Genomic DNA, 18,268 nt, shown 5'->3' with positions numbered 1-18,268 from the left:
ACTTCAACACGGAGGGGTTTTACCCCTTGAGCACCAGAGCAATTTTCACCTTTCAGCACTCCTTCCATTCATTCGTCTATAACTTTATTATTACTTATCGCAATGAAATGAACTATATCTTGTTTTTTTCGCCACCAATTAGGCTTTCTTTAGGTGGGACATTATGCCAAGAATTATTTTATTCTAAAGGTGTTTTAACCATCTTAGCGGTATGGACGAGCTCAGCTCGTCCATCACCGCCGATGGCTGCCGCTCAGGCCCTGCTGGGCCGATTTTGCTCAAATAAAGAGCAGCACACGCAGCCGGCACTTTGCCAGCCGCGTGTGCTGCCCGATCGCCGCCGCAGAGCGGCGATCCGCCGCGAGCAGCGGCGAAAGAGGGTCCCCCCAGTCGCCTGAGCCCTGCGCAGCCGGAACAAATAGTTCCGGCCAGCGCTAAGGGCTGGATCGGAGGCGGCTGACGTCAGGACGTCGGCTGACGTCCATGACGTCACTCCGCTCGTCGCCATGGCGACAGGAGAAGCCAAACACGGAAGGCTGCTCATTGCGGCCTTCCGTGTTACTTCTGGCTGCCGGAGGCGATCGGAAGAACGCCTCCGGAGCGCCATCTAGTGGGCTTTCATGCAGCCAACTTTCAGTTGGCTGCATGAAATAGTTTTTTTTTAATTTAAAAAAAACCCTCCCGCAGCCGCCCTGGCGATCTTAATAGAACGCCAGGGTGGTTAATGGGAAAATAGGAAAAAATTATTATGTTTCAGTTTTCGGCCATTATAGTTTTTAAATAATGCATGCTACTGTAATTAAAACCCATGAAATGTATTTGCCCATTTGTCCCGGTTATAAAACCGTTTAAATTATGTCCCTATCACAATGTTTGGCGCCAATATTTTATTTGGAAATAATGGTGCATTTTTTTCAGTTTTGCATCCATCCCTAATTACAAGCCCGTAGTTTATTAAGTAACAGTGTTATACCCTCTTGACATAAATATTTAAAAAGTTCAGTCCCTAAGGTAACTGTTTTTTTTTTTGTATTTTTTTTTTTAATTACAAAAAAAAAAAAAAATGGGGAGTGTGGGAGGTAATGAGTTAATTTATTGTGTAAAACTAATGTATTTGTATATGTAAAATGCTTTAGGGTGTAGTTTTACTATTTGGCCACAAGATGACCACAGTGAGTTTGTGTTCATGCGACCTGTAAGCGTCCGGAAGGACGCTTACAGGAAGCACTATGAGGCTGCGAAGATCACAATTATCGTGCTGTTTCTCATAGAAGCAGCAGATCATTGCGGGGGCTTAGATCAACGAACGGGAATGGATTTTCCCGTTCATTGATCTCCGGGCGAGTGGGGGGCGGCGGCGTGCACGAGCGGCAGGAACGCGGACGGTACGGATTTCTCCGTCCCTTAGTTTTTTAGGGAGGGAAAAAGGGACGGAGAAATTCGTACCGCGGGGGGTAAAGTGGTTAAAGGACCTCTTTCGCGAATGAGGGAAAAAAAATAAAAAGTGGTTTATGCATAAACTATTAAACATCCTTCTAAAATAGTGTAAAAAATTTTTTTTTTAAAATTAATGGTTTCATCAATACAACATGTAATGTAAACAGTGACTGATGACAGACTGTGAGGCTGATCCATTTGTTAGGGGTGTTTTTTTTAACTTTCATTTCACAAATATAACTGCTGCCTACCTAGTTTTCATTGGTGTAATCCATTGCTGGCAGGAATCGCCTTTACAGCTGTTATAATAACGCTCTGTATGTGTTTACATTGTTGCCTGGCAACCAGACTCTCCTCTGTGCAGAGAGTAATCTGTTATCAGCTGCTGGGAGAATCAGCCAGAATCAGCCCCATCTACACCATACGATTCTTTGTCCAATTTGATTAAATTCAATCCGACTTGTCCAATTCATGATTCGATTCAAATTGAATCAAATCATGTATCAGACATGTCAGATTGAATCAAATCGAATCAATGAATTGAATCAAATCGAATCTGACAAAGAATTGTATGGTGTAGATGGGGCTGATTCTGGCTGATTCTCCCAGCAGCTGATAACAGATGACTCTCTGCACAGACCAAATCTCTGCACAGATGGGAGTCTGGTTGCCAGGCAACAATGTAAACACATACGGAGCGTTATTATAACAGCTGTAAAGGCGATTCCTGACAGCAATGGAAAGGGGAAGTTCCTTACCTTGGAAGAAGGAAGCCTCTGTATCCTCCAGAGGCTTCCCACGTCTCCTCGAGACCACCACTGGATGCCGGAACCCTCTGGAAGTTTTAAGTAAGCTCCCATCTGAACGTGGCCACACTGTCTTGCACCTGCGCAGTAGCACGGAGCCGCTCGGGCTCAGCTTTTTCGGTCAAGCCTGAGCAGCTTTGTGCTATTGCCCACTGCAGCCGCACTAGTTCATGGATGGAAACACAGCTATGCGCACTCTTTCACAAGCCCTTGCCATAGAGGTTTGGGGGGTCCCAGCGCTGGATCGGTGGAAGTGAAGGGGATGGGGGAAGCCTCTGGAGACTTCCCTGTTGTAAGGTAAGTATCTAACGTTTCAGAAAATTTTAATTTCAGGTGCCCTTTACGTTTAATGTTGACATATCTTGTAACACAAGTAAGAAGCTACACACCGAAAAGGTTACTTACTTCAGGCATATCAAGGCGAGGCTGTCCAATGGCCAGTTCATACACAGCGCGGGCTCGTTCCACATCACCCAAAATCGTTTCCAGCTCGGAGAACTTGATCCATGTTGTGCAGTTTTCTGGTCCAAATTCCAAAAACTTTTCATACAGTTTTCTGCATCTGTCAAATTCTCTTAGTTGCAACTCCAACTCTATATAACCTTTAAACAATTTATGTTTTGGGCATTTTCCAATAGAGGTGCCCTGCATGGAGGAATAAAGTGAGACGTGAGTTAGATACAGTTCAGAGGCATCCTAAGGTGACTGCATACGGATATAAAAATGTTAGACAACAATCTCAGTCTGCTTTTTATTTTATTAACTTTCATATTCCACAGCCATGTGCCACATTTTCTTGGATGCACAGACCCAATTTACAACAATCAATTGTTTTCTGTACTAGATAAACTGCTAGTAATGGTGTTAAGCAAATGCTGTAGGGGAAACTGTGTGTAAGAGACACTGGGCCTGATGCAGTAAACTCTGGTAAAATTTCCGTGCAGAAGGCAATTTTACTGCCACGAGTGTGGGGGGAGTACCGGCCATGAACAGTTTAGCACCGCGCATGTTCCCATGGTAATGCTTGTGGCCATAAAGGTCAGTGCTCCCCCTGCACTAATGGTAATATTGCTGTGTGCTCCCTGAATATTGAATCAGGACCAGTGGTGCTTAAGGACAAAAAACACTGCTGACACAGTGGCTGCTGCTAATCAGTGGCTGTTACTGCTGCTGGCATAGTGGGCGTGGTTAATTAGTGGCTGCTACTGCTAAAGTGGTGGCTGATAACCTACAGGTCAGCAAAGGAGGAGGCAGAGCAGAAACACAAGATGGCCCCTGCATACAGCTACACAGCTACGTCCTGCCGGCCGCATGGAATTAACAACTGTATTGAGCTTCAGGGAGTGGGGGGGGGGGGGGGGGGGTTGAGGAATCACCAGAGAAGGCTTGGCGATACGTATTTTGACCTGGGCCAGACTTTGGATATGCCTGTCGTAGTAAAAACTGGTAGAGATAACTGAAAGCTAATAACATTGACACAACTACAGGGGTCTTTAAAAAAATTGAAACACGCTAGAAGACAAGCTAGAAACTTGGAGCACTGAAAAACTGTGAAGAACAATGCAGTAAACCAGTATGATGGGATGCAATTTAGAGGCCTCTTCAAATTTTGACTATGGGATCTTATAATTTGCAGCTGGCAACTCCCCTTTAGCCTGATCACATACATGTCTCTGTAGTACAAGATTCTGTATAGGAATGAAGACACCACTCTGCGCTTACAACGCTGTGGTATAGTAGTATTGGCCGCACTACTCTCTGGAAGGATACAGCAATCACAAGTTGAGAACTAGGTACAGATTCTGTACAAAAAGACACGACTACTTCGGAAATATGTTCACAAACGTTTCAAAATGTTTGCGCTTTTTTTATGTGGACACCCAGCCACCAACACCTTACCATGTTGCTGCTAAAAAAAAAAAAGGGGGGGGGTTTTGGATTCTAGTACCTTGACATCTGCTCTGTATAACCACGCTTGCAGCTACTCTTTCTGTAATTAATCGTGTTGTATTTATGAGCAATAAAACTTGATTTAAAAAAAAAAAAAAGGTTTTTGATATGTTTCATCACAGTAAAGGAGGGTCAACATCCAATAACCACTAAACCTTGGGAATGTCCAAAAAAACACAACGAGAAGCAGAACTATAGTGATGGATGGATAGTGTAAGTGATGGCTGGATAGTGTAATGGTTAAGGGCTCTGCCTCTGACACAGGAAACCTGAGTTCGAATCTCGGCTCTGCCTGTTCATTAAGCCAGCACCTATTCAGTAGGAGACCTTGGGCAAGTCTCCCTACCACTGCCTATAGAGCGTGTCCTAGTGGCTGCAGCTCTGGCGCTTTGAGTCCGCCAGGAGAAAAGCGTGATATAAATGTTCTGTGTTTGTTTTAGTGCAGATTTAAAGGGAACTAAAATAGACATGTTAATCTCCATATCCCTCTCACCTCTGGTTCCATTTAACAAGCATTTAGGAAGGACACTCATAAATTTATTACAACAGCTAAAAAAGAAAGCAACCATCTATGAGGCAAAGTAGGTAGTGGGGCTTCAATTGTCACGCAGCTGTGACACCAAACAGCAATAAAGATCACTTGTGTTTACAACTGGGAAGGTTTGTATGCAACACATTGTAACCATCAGCAAGAGACCATATTAGTGAAGACACCATTAAGGCTGCTTTCACAGTGGGACGTTACAGATGCACTTTAGAGCAGCCTGTAACGCAGCCCAACACACAGTAATGAAAAATCAATGGGCTGTTCACAGTGCCCACGTTGCGTTACAGTGTAACGCTGGAAGCTGAAAGACAGAGCAGCATGCTGTGCGTTATAGGTGGTTTTAGCTGCGTTAGACTGTTTGCACATGCTCAGTAAGGGGAGAGTCCGCTATTGTTCCTAGCCACATGGCTAATTAATATTCACTGCACTGTAGTGTTGTCCAGGTCATGAACAATTCGGATCTTTTTTGTGAGTCGAATCATCCGGATCATCACAATGAAGGATTCGGTTTACAGTGGATGTCTGGAAGAAACAGGATCTGCAGCTTCTGTGCACAAGCACAATCTTCCTGCTGCATCTCTCCCTTCCCCATTAGCACCCTCAATGTGCCCTCATTCTCCTGCACCTCTCACTCTGCTGCACCCCTGCTTCCTGCTTCCCTATTAAAATGATTCAAAGATTCGGTTCAAATATCCGGATCTTTTCAATGATCCGATTCGAATCATCCAAATTATTGAAAAGATCCGGACTTCCCAGGATAGCACCAAGAGCCTCATAACGTGGCTCAATCTGATGTCCAACTTCAACACCACCATGCGTTGCGTTACGGGCACGTTATGGGACCTTAACGTCCCCTAAAACGTGAACCCTTGGTGTGAAAGAGGCCTAAGAAAAGCAGCTAAACCAGCCATGTGAACCAACTAATTTATTATCAGCGTTCAGTGCAAACATTTCTAGTTTATGTTTTTCACAATGAGCCTAATTTACAAGTTCTGACCTGGTAATAAAAGAGATTGGATTGTCAAAACAAATCATACGACTTTTACTGAGCTTACCAAAAATTTTCGAGCCATAGCAAGGTCTTTTTGCCGTATTTCAAACTGGGCATACATTAACCAGATTTTTGCAAATGTAAACTGTAAAGATAGAAAACACAAGGTGGGATCAAAGATGCAGCTTCAAGCATATAACACACAGACAAAAATTGTTTTATACAGAGCATTGAACAAGCCAGTCACAGAACTATAGTCTATAAGGGCAATTATGTGGACGGAGGTAAGTACTCTACAGTTTAGCTTATCTCTTAAATTTTTGTTATTATAAAACCAAAGTAAACAACAAGGGACCAATAATCATACACCCTGCGGCAGACACACACTGAGGCTCACCCAATTCCCCCAGCGGCTGGTCTCTTGGGTGAAATCCCACACCCTTTGAAAAAAGCATATGAACTTGTGTTTATCTATAATTTGGTAATACACACCCTGGCACCAACTTCCATACTGAGCCAAGTATAGTTGTGGGACCACAAGAGGCATGTCTATTTATTATACATTCAATTATTTTACTGCAGTGACTTTCATACATGATGCACTGTTTACTTTTAGTTCTGCTTTAAATATGCCCGCAATTCATTATTTCCATGACACATGCCACGTCTGAAAGTGGTATACGCACAAACAATACCCAGTGTGCCACTTTCTTACCTTCTTATGTGGTATTAGCTCCAAACAAGCTCGATATACCTCTCTGGTCCTTTCTGGATCCTGCAATAAATTTAACATATACATAATGAACCCCTCAAAAATCACCTGAAGGCCAGGGATTTGATATAAAGTACATGTTAATGGAAGCACTGAATTAAAAAAAAACAAAAAAAAAACACATAATTACAGCTTTGCACTTTTAGACATGATAACACAAATAAAGCAGGCCACTGAATAATTTTATGCTATTAGCAATATCTTCTCTGTTGCCATGACTGCTAGTCCACTATTAAAAGCAAAGCCCAGTAGCATAGTAGATAGCACTCATCTTGCATCTGCATGGAGTTTTTATGTTCTCTTCATGTTTGCAGGTGATTCCTTTCGGCACACCTTAGACCATGGTAGGGACAATAGTATGGCACATTGGCTACCTATACTGGTCTGGTCCACAAGTCAAAAAGTTTGCCTACCCATTCAAAGAGACTCTGTAACAAAATTTTCAGCCTTATTTCTTCTATCCTATAAGTTCCTATACCTGTTCTAATGTGCTCTGGCTTACTGCAGCCTTTCATAGTTGCACAGTGGCTGTGTTATCTCTGTTATATGATCTAATCTTTTCTCCTCTGTCGGGCTCAGGCAGTCAGGCTGGAATGTGTTGTGCTGCTTGTGATTGGCTAGAAGCTATACACACCCTCTCCAGGCCCCCTGCAAGCTCTGTATGAGTCACACACTGACCTACTCTCAGCGTATCACTTGCTAGGTCTTTTGTTTGTAAAACACTGCCTAAAACTGGCAATGACAAGCCAGGATTGCAGCAGGGAGTGGCAGAAACAGCACAGAGGGGCTCAGGAGAACATAATGAATAGAATGGCATGCTTTTTATTGTAAGAATTTTAGAGTACAGATTCTCTTTAAAGAGACTCCGTAACAAAAATTGCATCCTGTTTTTTATCATCCTACAAGTTCCAAAAGCTATTCTAATGTGTTCTGGCTTACTGCAGCACTTTCTGCTATCACCATCTCTGTAATAAATCAACTTATCTCTCTCTTGTCAGACTTGTCAGCCTGTGTCTGGAAGGCTGCCAAGTTCTTCAGTGTTGTGGTTCTGCTATGAATTCCCCCTTCCAGGCCCCTCTATGCACACTGCCTGTGTATTATTTAGATTAGAGCAGCTTCTCTCTTCTCTCTTATCTTTTACAAGCTGGATAAATCCTCCTCTGAGCTGGCTGGGCTTTCACATACTGAGGAATTACATACAGGCACAGCTGTCTGCACTCTGCAGGAAGAAATAGCCTGACACTTCAGTGGAAGATAGCTGCAGGGGGAAAGAAACACACAAATGATCTCTTGAGATTCAAAAGGAAGGGTGTATACAGCCTGCTTGTGTATGAATGTATTTTCTATGTGTGGACATACTGTACATCAATCTACTTCCTGTTTTGGTGGCCATTTTGTTTGTTTATAAACAAACTTTTAAAAACTGTTTTTAACCACTTTTAATGCGGCGGGGAGCGGCGAAATTGTGACAGAGAGTAATAGGAGATGTCCCCTAACGCACTGGTATGTTTACTTTTGTGCGATTTTAACAATACAGATTCTCTTTAAGATTGTGGATGGAAACAAGATCACTTGAAGAAAACACAGGCAGATGTCGAGTCCATTCTGTCAGGATACCTAGGAGGAATCAATTTAGGAATCCCATGCTAAATGACAAGACAGCTAACCACTTAGCACCTATGCTACCACAATATCATAAGAAGTAACAAAAAAATATGCTTCCTAATATTTGTCAGACTAAAGTATAGGCAGATACACTTTCAGTTGTTTTACACATTGTTATACCTTTGCCTCTAGCTCTTCATAAAAGGCATAATTAATCCACAGGTAAATATATCTTTTCCAGTGTCTCTTCTCCTTGGTGGGTGGGACATTAGCTATGGCCCGCTCGTAAACCTCTCGCACCGTGTCCGCATCTGTATCGCTTTCCACCAGTCGCAAATAGTCAAACCACGCATCATAATTATGAGGATTGGCCTTTAGTAAGAGAGAAACCTCAGTGAGTTACATTGTTATGCTATCCAGGCACAGGTGAAAGACAGACATTAAACTACAGTATGTATGTCTTCATAACCTCGCAGTCAATTACCTTGACTTCTTCCTCGTACTGGAAACGCCTTTTATTCACGATGATATCTTCAATACCCCTCCGGTCACCATATTTCTTTTCGAAGATAGTGTAGTTCTTGAACAGTTCTTGGGCATTTTGCTTTGAGATTCTGTCGAGGGCATATTTATAGATAACTCGTACTCTTTCTGACTAAGGAAAGAAAGGTCGGTTTGGTTTATTTCAATTTGAGCACTCAGAGGACAAAATCTAGAAACTTGTTTTCACGGTAAACGTTTTGAATGCTACACAAATGTTATACACTAGAAACAGGCTGCTATTAAAATTATATTCCACCATGGTGAAAATATCACTGTTTAATACACTGCCTCCCTTTCTCCACAGAGCCGCCATACAATATAAAGCAAATTGGATGCACAACCTGCAGTGACCCGTCTGAACACATCTCTTTTTCAGCGGTGGACTCCTGTACAGGAAGTTCAAAATGATCTCATTGTGCCAACTGTGGTGGGAGATACAAACGTTTAGACAAGACACAGAACATTTATATTGCGCTTTTCTCCTGACTGATTTAAAGCATAAGAGCTGCAACCACTAGGACGCGCTCAGTAGGCAGTAGCACTGGTAGGGAGTCTTTCCCAATCTGCAAATGGGAATAGTATACTGAGGTCTTCTTTTCCCACAAAGCCACTAGAAAAGAAGCAGGTGGATGGAAGACCAAGCTTGGTTAAAGCAGGAGGATTAGTCATACTATGCCAGGGAAAAAATACACATATATAAGTAGATAAATACTTGATCTACTTACATAACACCTGTATTGTACTGTCCAAATTTTGATGTCAGTGAATTGTATATAGTAAATTAAGAGAATTCTGTTCCTGGTGGGAACTATGTCTTTTGCCCACAGTTTGAAGCTAAATACTGATGTCATTTCTTCCCTTAACTTTTTTCTTTTCTCCTCCAATGGCGGAGTCACCTCAGCCTTGCTTGTAAACACAAGTGAGCAGAGGATCAGGTTTCAGCTAGTCAGGGAAATAAAGAGAAGAGGAGGAATACATTATAGATAAAAAGACCCCCAGCATGAACCTGAATGGCAATGGCTATTAAAGGGCCAGTGCTCCTAAGGTATGTGATAACTCCAAACCATAACAGCAGAAAAAGTTTTCAATGCAGGATTAGCATCTTTATCACTTAATGCACTCAGACCAGTCGCTGTTGAAATTTGATTTTTATGGTGACAATCCCATTTCATACACTGCAGTGAGGAACATACATCTACCTATATTATATGACTATACTATGGTTGAATTTATTAAACAGTAATACTCCTACTTGCAGCAGCATATTACCTTACACATTACATCTACAGGTCTGTTATAAAATTGGTAAACAATATTAAAAAAAAAAAAAAAGATATTAAACATAACAGATAACAGAACTATGTCTGCACACATACAACTACTGTATACTGTTTTGCCAATAATAATTCTGCATTGAAAGATGGACACAAGACTGACTTCTCTGAAACACTGTAGAGTAAGCCCATCGAATTATAACTTTAAAGCAAACCTGTCATTTAAAAAAAAATACAAATTTACATACTTACTTCAGTAGAGGGAAGCCTCTGGATGATTCAGGGGCTTTTTTAATCCTCCTGGACCCTTGCCTCGCTGGGACTCTCTAAATAATCACTGCCGTACTCCGGTCTATGTACAATTGCGGTCGCACCGTGTCACCTCAAGTACTGCCGCACCTACACAGTAGCACAAAGCCACTTATGCATGGAGGGAAAAGCCATGCAGAAACCACTCCGTGCTACTGCCCAGGATGTACTTTGCACCTGCACAATGCAACCACATTCGTACATGGAAGGGAACACAGACGTGCAAATATATTTGACAAGGCTTGTAGAATATGGTCAGAGGGTTGCTGCACTGGAAAAGCGAGGTCCAGGAGGATGAGGGAAGCCTCTAGATTATCCATACTGAGGTAAGTATCTAACTATTGCATTTTTTCCCTTTGGGTACACTTTAAAAAGAGTATTTCAGGTTAAAATAGAGCCTGTAATGACAGGCTCTGTCTTAATAAAATCAGATATGGGGGAGGGGTCACGGAGATAAATACATACCTGTCCTGACGTATTCGGTGCAGAGGAGATGCTCCACCCCCCTCCTCGACAGTGCGGTGGTAGTGGGGTGGGCCGCAGCTATGCATATTGACGTGGCCAGTGCCTTAGCGGCGATTTAAAAACAAAATCGCCAGGGCCCATTCTGATAGGGAGGTGGAGTGATCAACTGCCTGAGGGGAAGACATCAGTACAGGCGAGTACTTAACACTGCGACCCCCTCCCTCCCCCAAATATTTCATCATTCAGACAGAGCCTATTTGGCTTTAGGTACACTTTAAGTATTCATCTTTCACATGTAAATGCAGCTAAAAGCCACAGAGAAGTCAATTTTCAGGATGGTCATAGTTTTCTGCTGTATTACAGGGCAGCAGTGCAATTAATGTAATCAGATTTATACTAAACCTAGATTAGAGCGCAATCACTATGTCCAGGGCTGCTACAGACCCAGGTGTAGCTAACTTAAAGGGGAACTGAAGAGTGAGGTATATGGGGCTGTCATGTTTATTTCCTTTTAAGCAATACCAGTTGCCTGGCAGCCCTGCTGATCCTCTGCCTCTAATACTATTAACCATAGCCCCTGAACAAGCATTCAGCAGATCAGGTGTTTCAGTGGTTCAGACTTTAAAGTCAGATCTGACAAGACTAGCTGCATGCTTCTTTCTGGTTTTTATTCGGATACTACTGCAGAGAAATAGACCAGCAGGGCTGCCAGGCAACTGGTATTGATTAAAAGGAAATAAACATGACAGCCTCCATGTAGCTCTCTCTTCAGTTCCCCTTTCAGGCAATTCATTCAAACTACAAAGATATGAAGGGAATAATAATAGAATATATGCGGAGCGCACAGCTTTAGGTAAATAGCTCCATTACAGTTAACCTTTATGCTCTCTCAGCATTTTGCAAGCTGAATACACTGCAGAATTGGGTATTTCAGAGCGATTATCATTCTAAAACAAAGTTTCTTATGTTCTAGTGGTTGAAATAAAAATCAGGCCGTTTTCAGCCTTGTACTGCTTAGCTTCTCTGCTGCCATCCAGTGGCTGAAATAGAATAATGCAGCTTTCAGCCTTTTACTGCTTTGTTTTTCTGTTACCATCTAGTAGTTATTGAAACAACACGATGCAGCAAATATGCATTATACTAGGAGTTTTGAATATGCTTTAAAATATTTAAGAAAATCTGTAACAAACCTGGATCCTAATGAGCCTTACCCTGTCCTCTTCACCCTCTGAGGTCCAGCGCTGGCAGCCCCTGACCACAGGTAAGATAGTTTCCTACCATGATCCTGTGCAGGCGTAGTAGTGGCTTTCCGATCGGACTCAAGCGGAAATAGAGTCTGATCAGGTCCACTCTACTGCGCAGGCGACTTGTGCATGTGCATGAGCAAAAAAGTCTGTTACCGATTCTCTTTAATGATTTTTGCATGTTTTTCTCGACGTAAATTTGACTTAAAAAGTTAATACGTGATAAACCAAAATACTTCAACTTACCTCTTTTTGATTCTCCTCAAACCTTGCAAAAGCAACAAAAAGATTCTCATCCATGTGAAACTCTCCAAAAAACTCCACAGCCCGCTCATAAACTTTTCTTGCATGTGCAATGTAGCCATGCTTCTCCTCAAACCGAGCATACTTGATCCAGTTCTTCACATCGGGGTGTACAATGACAAGTGCACTGTGGTTAAGGAAACCAATCTAGCCAGAAATCATTTACAAAGAGATTTTTTACTTTTCTGTGCATACAACAAATTTTAACTGAAAAACCTGAATCTAAATTTAACTGAATAATTTACAGATCCTGACTGCAGACTGGTATTAACCACTTCAGGACCACAGTCTTTTCGCCCCTTAAGGACCAGAGCCTTTTTCTCCATTCAGACCACTGCAGCTTTCACGGTTTATTGCTCGGTCATACAACCTACCACCTAAATGAATTTTACCTCCTTTTCTTGTCACTAATACAGCTTTCTTTTGCTGCTATTTGATTGCTGCTGCGAGTTTTAGTTTTTATTATATTCATCAAAAAAGACATGAATTTTGGCAAAAAAATTACTTTTTTAACTTGCTGTGCTGACATTTTTCAAATAAAGTAAAATTTCCTATACATTTGAGCGCGAAAGTTATTCTGCTACATGTCTTTGATAAAAAAAAAAACCATTCAGTGTATATTTATTGGATTGGGTAAAAGTTATAGCGTTTACAAACTATGGTGCCAAAAGTGAATTTTCCCATTTTCAAGCATCTCTGACTTTTCTGCGCACCTGTCAGGTTTCATGAGGGGCTAAAATTCCAGGATAGTACAAATACCCCCCAAATGACCCCATTTTGGAAAGAAGACATCCCAAAGTATTCAGTGAGAGGCATGGTGAGTTCATAGAAGATTTTATTTTTTGTCACAAGTTAGCGGAAAATGACACTTTCTGACAAAAAAAAGAAAAAAAAAAGTTTCCATTTCTTCTAACTTGCGACAAAAAAAAAATGAAATCTGCAAGAGACTCACTATGCTCCTCTCTGAATACCTTGAAGTGTCTACTTTCCAAAATGGGGTCATTTGTGGGGTGTGTTCACTGTCCTGGCATTTTGGGGGGTGCCTAATTGTAAGCACCCCTGTAAAGCCTAAAGATGCTCATTGGACTTTTGGCCCCTTAGCGCAGTTAGGCTGCAAAAAAGTGCCACACATGTGGTATTGCCGTACTCAGGAGAAGTAGTATAATGTGTTTTGGGGTGTATTTTTACACATACCCATGCTGGGTGGGAGAAATATCTCCGTAAATGACAATTGTTTAATTTTTTTTACACACAATTGTCTATAGAGATATTTCTCCCACTCAGCATGGGTATGTGTAAAAATACACCCCAAAACACATAATACTACTTCTCCTGAGTACGGCGATACCACATGTGTGGCACTTTTTTGCACCCTAACTGCGCTAAGGGGCCCAAAGTTCAATGAGTACCTTTAGGATTTCACAGGTCATTTTGAGAAATTTCGTTTCAAGACTACTCCTCACGGTTTAGGGCCCCTAAAATGCCAGGACAGTATAGGAACCCCACAAATTACCCCATTTTAGAAAGAAGACACCCCAAGGTATTCCGTTAGGAGGATGGCGAGTTCATAGAAGATTTTTTTTTTTTGTCACAAGTTAGCGGAAATTGATTTTAATTGTTTTTTTTCACAAAGTGTCATTTTCCGCTAACTTGTGACAAAAAATAAAATCTTCTATGAACTCACCATACTCCTAACGGAATACCTTGGGGTGTCTTCTTTCTAAAATGGGGTCATTTGTGGGGTTCCTATACTGCCCTGGCATTTTAGGGGCCCTAAACCGTGAGGAGTAGTCTTGAAACCAAATGTCGCAAAATGACCTGTGAAATCCTAAAGGTACTCATTGGACTTTGGGCCTCTTAGCGCACTTAGGGTGCAAAAAAGTGCCACACATGTGGTACCGCCGTACTCAGGAGAAGTAGTATAATGTGTTTTGGGGTGTATTTTTACACATACCCATGCTGGGTGGGAGAAATATCTCTGTAAATGACAATTGTTTGATTTTTTTTACACACAATTGTCCATTTACAGAGAGATTTCTCCCACCCAGCATGGGTATGTGTAAAAATACACCCCAAAACACAATATACTACTTCTTCTGAGTACGGCGATACCACATGTGACACTTTTTTGCAACCTAGGTGCGCTAAGGGGCCTAACGTCCTATTCACAGGTCATTTTGAGGCATTTGGATTCTAGACTACTGCTCACGGTTTAGGGCCCCTAAAATGCCAGGGCAGTATAGGAACCCCACAAGTGACCCCATTTTAGAAAGAAGACACCCCAAGGTATTCTGTTAGGAGTATGGTGAGTTCATAGAAGATTTTTTTTTTTGTCACAAGTTAGCGGAAAATGACACTTTGTGAAAAAAAAAACAATACATATCAATTTCCGCTAACTTGTGACAAAAAATAAAATCTTCTATGAACTCATCATACACCTAACAGAATACCTTGGGTGTCTTCTTTCTAAAATGGGATCACTTGTGGGGTTCCTATACTGCCCTGGCATTTTAGGGGCCCTAAACCTTGAGGAGTAGTCTTGAACCCAAATGTCTCAAAATGACCTGTGAAATCCTAAAGGTACTCATTGGACTTTGGGCCCCTTAGCACAGTTAGGCTGCAAAAAAGTGTCACACATGTGGTATCGCCGTACTCAGAAGAAGTAGTATAATGTGTTTTGTGGTGTATTTTTACATATAACCATGCTGGGTGGGAGAAATATCTCTGTAAATGACAATTGTTTGATTTTTTTTACACACAATTGTCCATTTACAGAGAGATTTCTCCCACCCAGCATGGGTATGTGTAAAAATACACCACAAAACACATTATACTACTTCTCCTGAGTATGGCGATACCACATGTGTGACACTTTTTTGCAGCCTAGGTGCGCTAAGGGGCCCAACGTCCTATTCACAGGTCATTTTGAGGCATTTGTTTTCTAGACTACTCCTCACGGTTTAGGGCCCCTAAAATGCCAGGGCAGTATAGGAACCCTACAAGTGACCCCATTTTAGAAAGAAGACACCCCAAGGTATTCCGTTAGGGGTATGGTGAGTTCATAGAAGATTTTATTTTTTGTCACAAGTTAGTGAAAAATGACACTTTGTGAAAAAAACAATAAAAATCCAATTTCCGCTAAGTTTTGACAAAAAATAAAATCTTCTATGAACTCATCATACACCTAACAGAATACCTTGGGGTGTCTTCTTTCTAAAATGGGGTCACTTGTGGGGTTCCTATACTGCCCTGGCATTTTACGGGCCCAAAACTGTGAGTAGTCTGGAAACCAAATTTCTCAAAATGACTGTTCAGGGGTATAAGCATCTGCAAATTTTGATGACAGGTGGTCTATGAGGGGGCAAATTTTGTGGAACCTTTCATAAGCAGGGTGGCCTCTTAGATGACAGGATGTTTTGGGCCTGATCTGATGGATAGGAGTGCTAGGTGGGTGACAGGAGGTGATTGATGGGTGTCTCAGGGGGCGGTTAGAGGGGAAAATAGATGCAATCAATGCACTGGGGAGGTGATCGGAAGGGGGTCTGAGGGGGATCTGAGGGTTTGGCCGAGTGATCAGGAGCCCACACAGGGCAAATTAGGGCCTGATCTGATGGGTAGGTGTGCTAGGGGGTGACAGGAGGTGATTGATGGGTGTCTCAAGGTGTGATTAGAGGGGGGAAATAGATGCAAGCAATGCACTAGCGAGGTGATCAGGGCTGGGGTCTGAGGACGTTCTGAGGTGTGGGCGGGTGATTGGGTGCCCGCAAGGGGCAGATTAGGGTCTAATCTGATGGGTAACCGTGACAGGTGGTGATAGGGGGTGATTGATGGGTAATTAGTGGGTGTTTAGAGGAGAGAAGAGATGTAAACACTGCACTTGGGAGGTGATCTGATGTCGGATCTGCGGGCGATCTATTGGTGTGGGTGGGTGATCAGATTGCCCGCAAGGGGCAGGTTAGGGGCTGATTGATGGGTGGCAGTGACAGGGGGTGATTGATGGGTGGCAGTGACAGGGGGTGATTGATAGGTGATTGACAGGTGATCAGTGGGTTATTACAGGAAATAACGAATGTAAATATTGCACTGGCGAATTGATAAGGGGGGGGGGTCTGAGGGCAATCTGAGCGTGTGGGCGGGTGATTGGGTGCCCGCAAGGGGCAGATTAGGGTCTAATCTGATGGGTAACAGTGACAGGTGGTGATAGGGGGTGATTGATGGGTAATTAGTGGGTGTTTAGAGGAGAGAAGAGATGTATACACTGCACTTGGGAGGTGATCTGATGTCGGATCTGCGGGCGATCTATTGGTGTGGGTGGGTGATCAGATTGCCCGCAAGGGGCAGGTTAGGGGCTGATTGATGGGTGGCAGTGACAGGGGGTGATTGACGGGTGATTGACAGGTGATTGACAGGTGATCAGGGGGGATAGATGCATATAGTACACGGGGGGGGGGGGGGGGGGGGTCTGGGGAGAATCTGAGGGGTGGGGGGTGATCAGGAGGGGGCAGTGGGCAGGGGGGGGGGATAAAAAAAAAAATAGCGTTGACAGATAGTGACAGGGAGTGATTGATGGGTGATTAGGGGGGTGACTGGGTGCAAACAGTGGTCTGGGGGGTGGGCAGGGGGGGTCTGAGGGGTGCTGTGGGCGATCAGGGGGCAGGGGGGGGAAATCAGTGTGCTTGGGTGCAGACTAGGGTGGCTGCAGCCTGCCCTGGTGGTCCCTCGGACACTGGGACCACCAGGGCAGGAGGCAGCCAGTATAATAGGCTTTGTATACATTACAAAGCCTATTATACATATGTGCAGCGGCGATCCGGGTGCTAGTAACCCGCCGGCGCTTCCGAACGGCCGGCGGGTTACTACGAGCGGTGGGCGGAGCCAGTCCCCGGCGGCTGATCGCGTCACGAATGACGCGATCGCCGCATAGCCACTCCCGCAGCCGCCCCCGCCGATGGGCGTATTGCGGTCGTTTGGGCCCGGACTTTGCCGCCGCCCATCGGCTGGGGGCGGTCCTCAAGTGGTTAAACTGAATAAGCATAAAAACTTTATAATACTACCTTTAAAGCGGATCTGAGAAAAAAAACGAACTATAACAAGTAACTTGTCTATATATCTTATCTAAAGTTTAGATAGTTTGCACAGCAAATCTAGCTGCAAACAGCTTCAATAGAATATGATTATTTCTTCCTGTGATACAATTACAGCAGCCATGTTGTTTGTAAACATGACACACAGGCAAGCTTATCTGCATCTTCAGCACTCAGCCTGTGAAAAAAACCTAATCCCCCTCCTCTTCCCTCCTCCCCTCTGCCTCTGAAATCTCTGGCTAGTAATACCTCCCCCTCCTCCTGCCCAGACTGAGCTCCCATGAGCCCTTGCTACTGTCTGAAAATGCCAAGGTTCTCTGAAAAGCTGTGGGCAAGGCTGGTTTAGTTTATAGGGAATTAGAGAATTAAAACAAAAAAGTATTTGGCTTGAGGAATGCCCTATAAACAGTAGGAAAGGAACACAATTATGCAATGAGTAAAAGTTCATCTCGGATCCACTTTAAGCAACTTGAGCACTTCTTCTAAAAAATATTTAAAAAAAAACATTCCCTTGAAAGAGGTTCCTAAATTATGTGTTCTATGTGAGGGGGCAGTGTTAAATTAACTTACCTATTGTGGCTGTTATGAAGGCCCATTTCCACAAGCCCATCCATCTTGCACCTGTCAATACCACAAATCTGCGGTTCAAAGTGCCCGCGAGTCCTCTGGTGCATGCAAAGAGATGTAGCATGTCCGGCCACTAGTGCATACTAGTAGATGCAGCGAGCCTGGCTGCTGGTGCATCTCTGCTGGGCGGGAGATGTAAAGGTATTAAGGACTACATTCTCCTGGCATACACCAGTAGCCAGGAATGCTAAATCTCCCAGCATGCACCAGTTGCTAGGAACGCTAAATCTCCCGGCATGCACCAGTTGCTAGGAACACTAAATCTCCCGGCATGCACCAGTGGCCAGGAACGCTAAAACTCTCCCGGCATG

General features: G+C 43.2%; 1 protein-coding gene across 1 annotated transcript in view; it reads right to left on the bottom strand.

Moving 5' to 3' along the window:
* CRNKL1 (crooked neck pre-mRNA splicing factor 1) overlaps positions 1–18,268 on the bottom strand; it is a 37,079-nt gene that overhangs the window by 8,361 nt on the left and 10,450 nt on the right. Inside the window, exons 6-11 of the mRNA XM_068232442.1 lie at positions 12,190–12,368; positions 8,593–8,763; positions 8,289–8,480; positions 6,447–6,506; positions 5,796–5,876; positions 2,649–2,888 (exon numbers count right to left, since the gene is read on the bottom strand). Coding sequence (XP_068088543.1) covers positions 2,649–2,888; positions 5,796–5,876; positions 6,447–6,506; positions 8,289–8,480; positions 8,593–8,763; positions 12,190–12,368 — 923 coding nt within the window. The remainder of the gene's footprint in view (positions 1–2,648; positions 2,889–5,795; positions 5,877–6,446; positions 6,507–8,288; positions 8,481–8,592; positions 8,764–12,189; positions 12,369–18,268) is intronic.

The sequence above is a fragment of the Hyperolius riggenbachi genome, chromosome 4 (genome assembly GCF_040937935.1).
Source record: "Hyperolius riggenbachi isolate aHypRig1 chromosome 4, aHypRig1.pri, whole genome shotgun sequence".
Classification (NCBI taxonomy): domain Eukaryota; kingdom Metazoa; phylum Chordata; class Amphibia; order Anura; family Hyperoliidae; genus Hyperolius; species Hyperolius riggenbachi.
The sequence above is the reverse complement of the archived record's forward strand: the minus strand, read 5'-3'. Positions and strand labels throughout refer to the sequence as shown.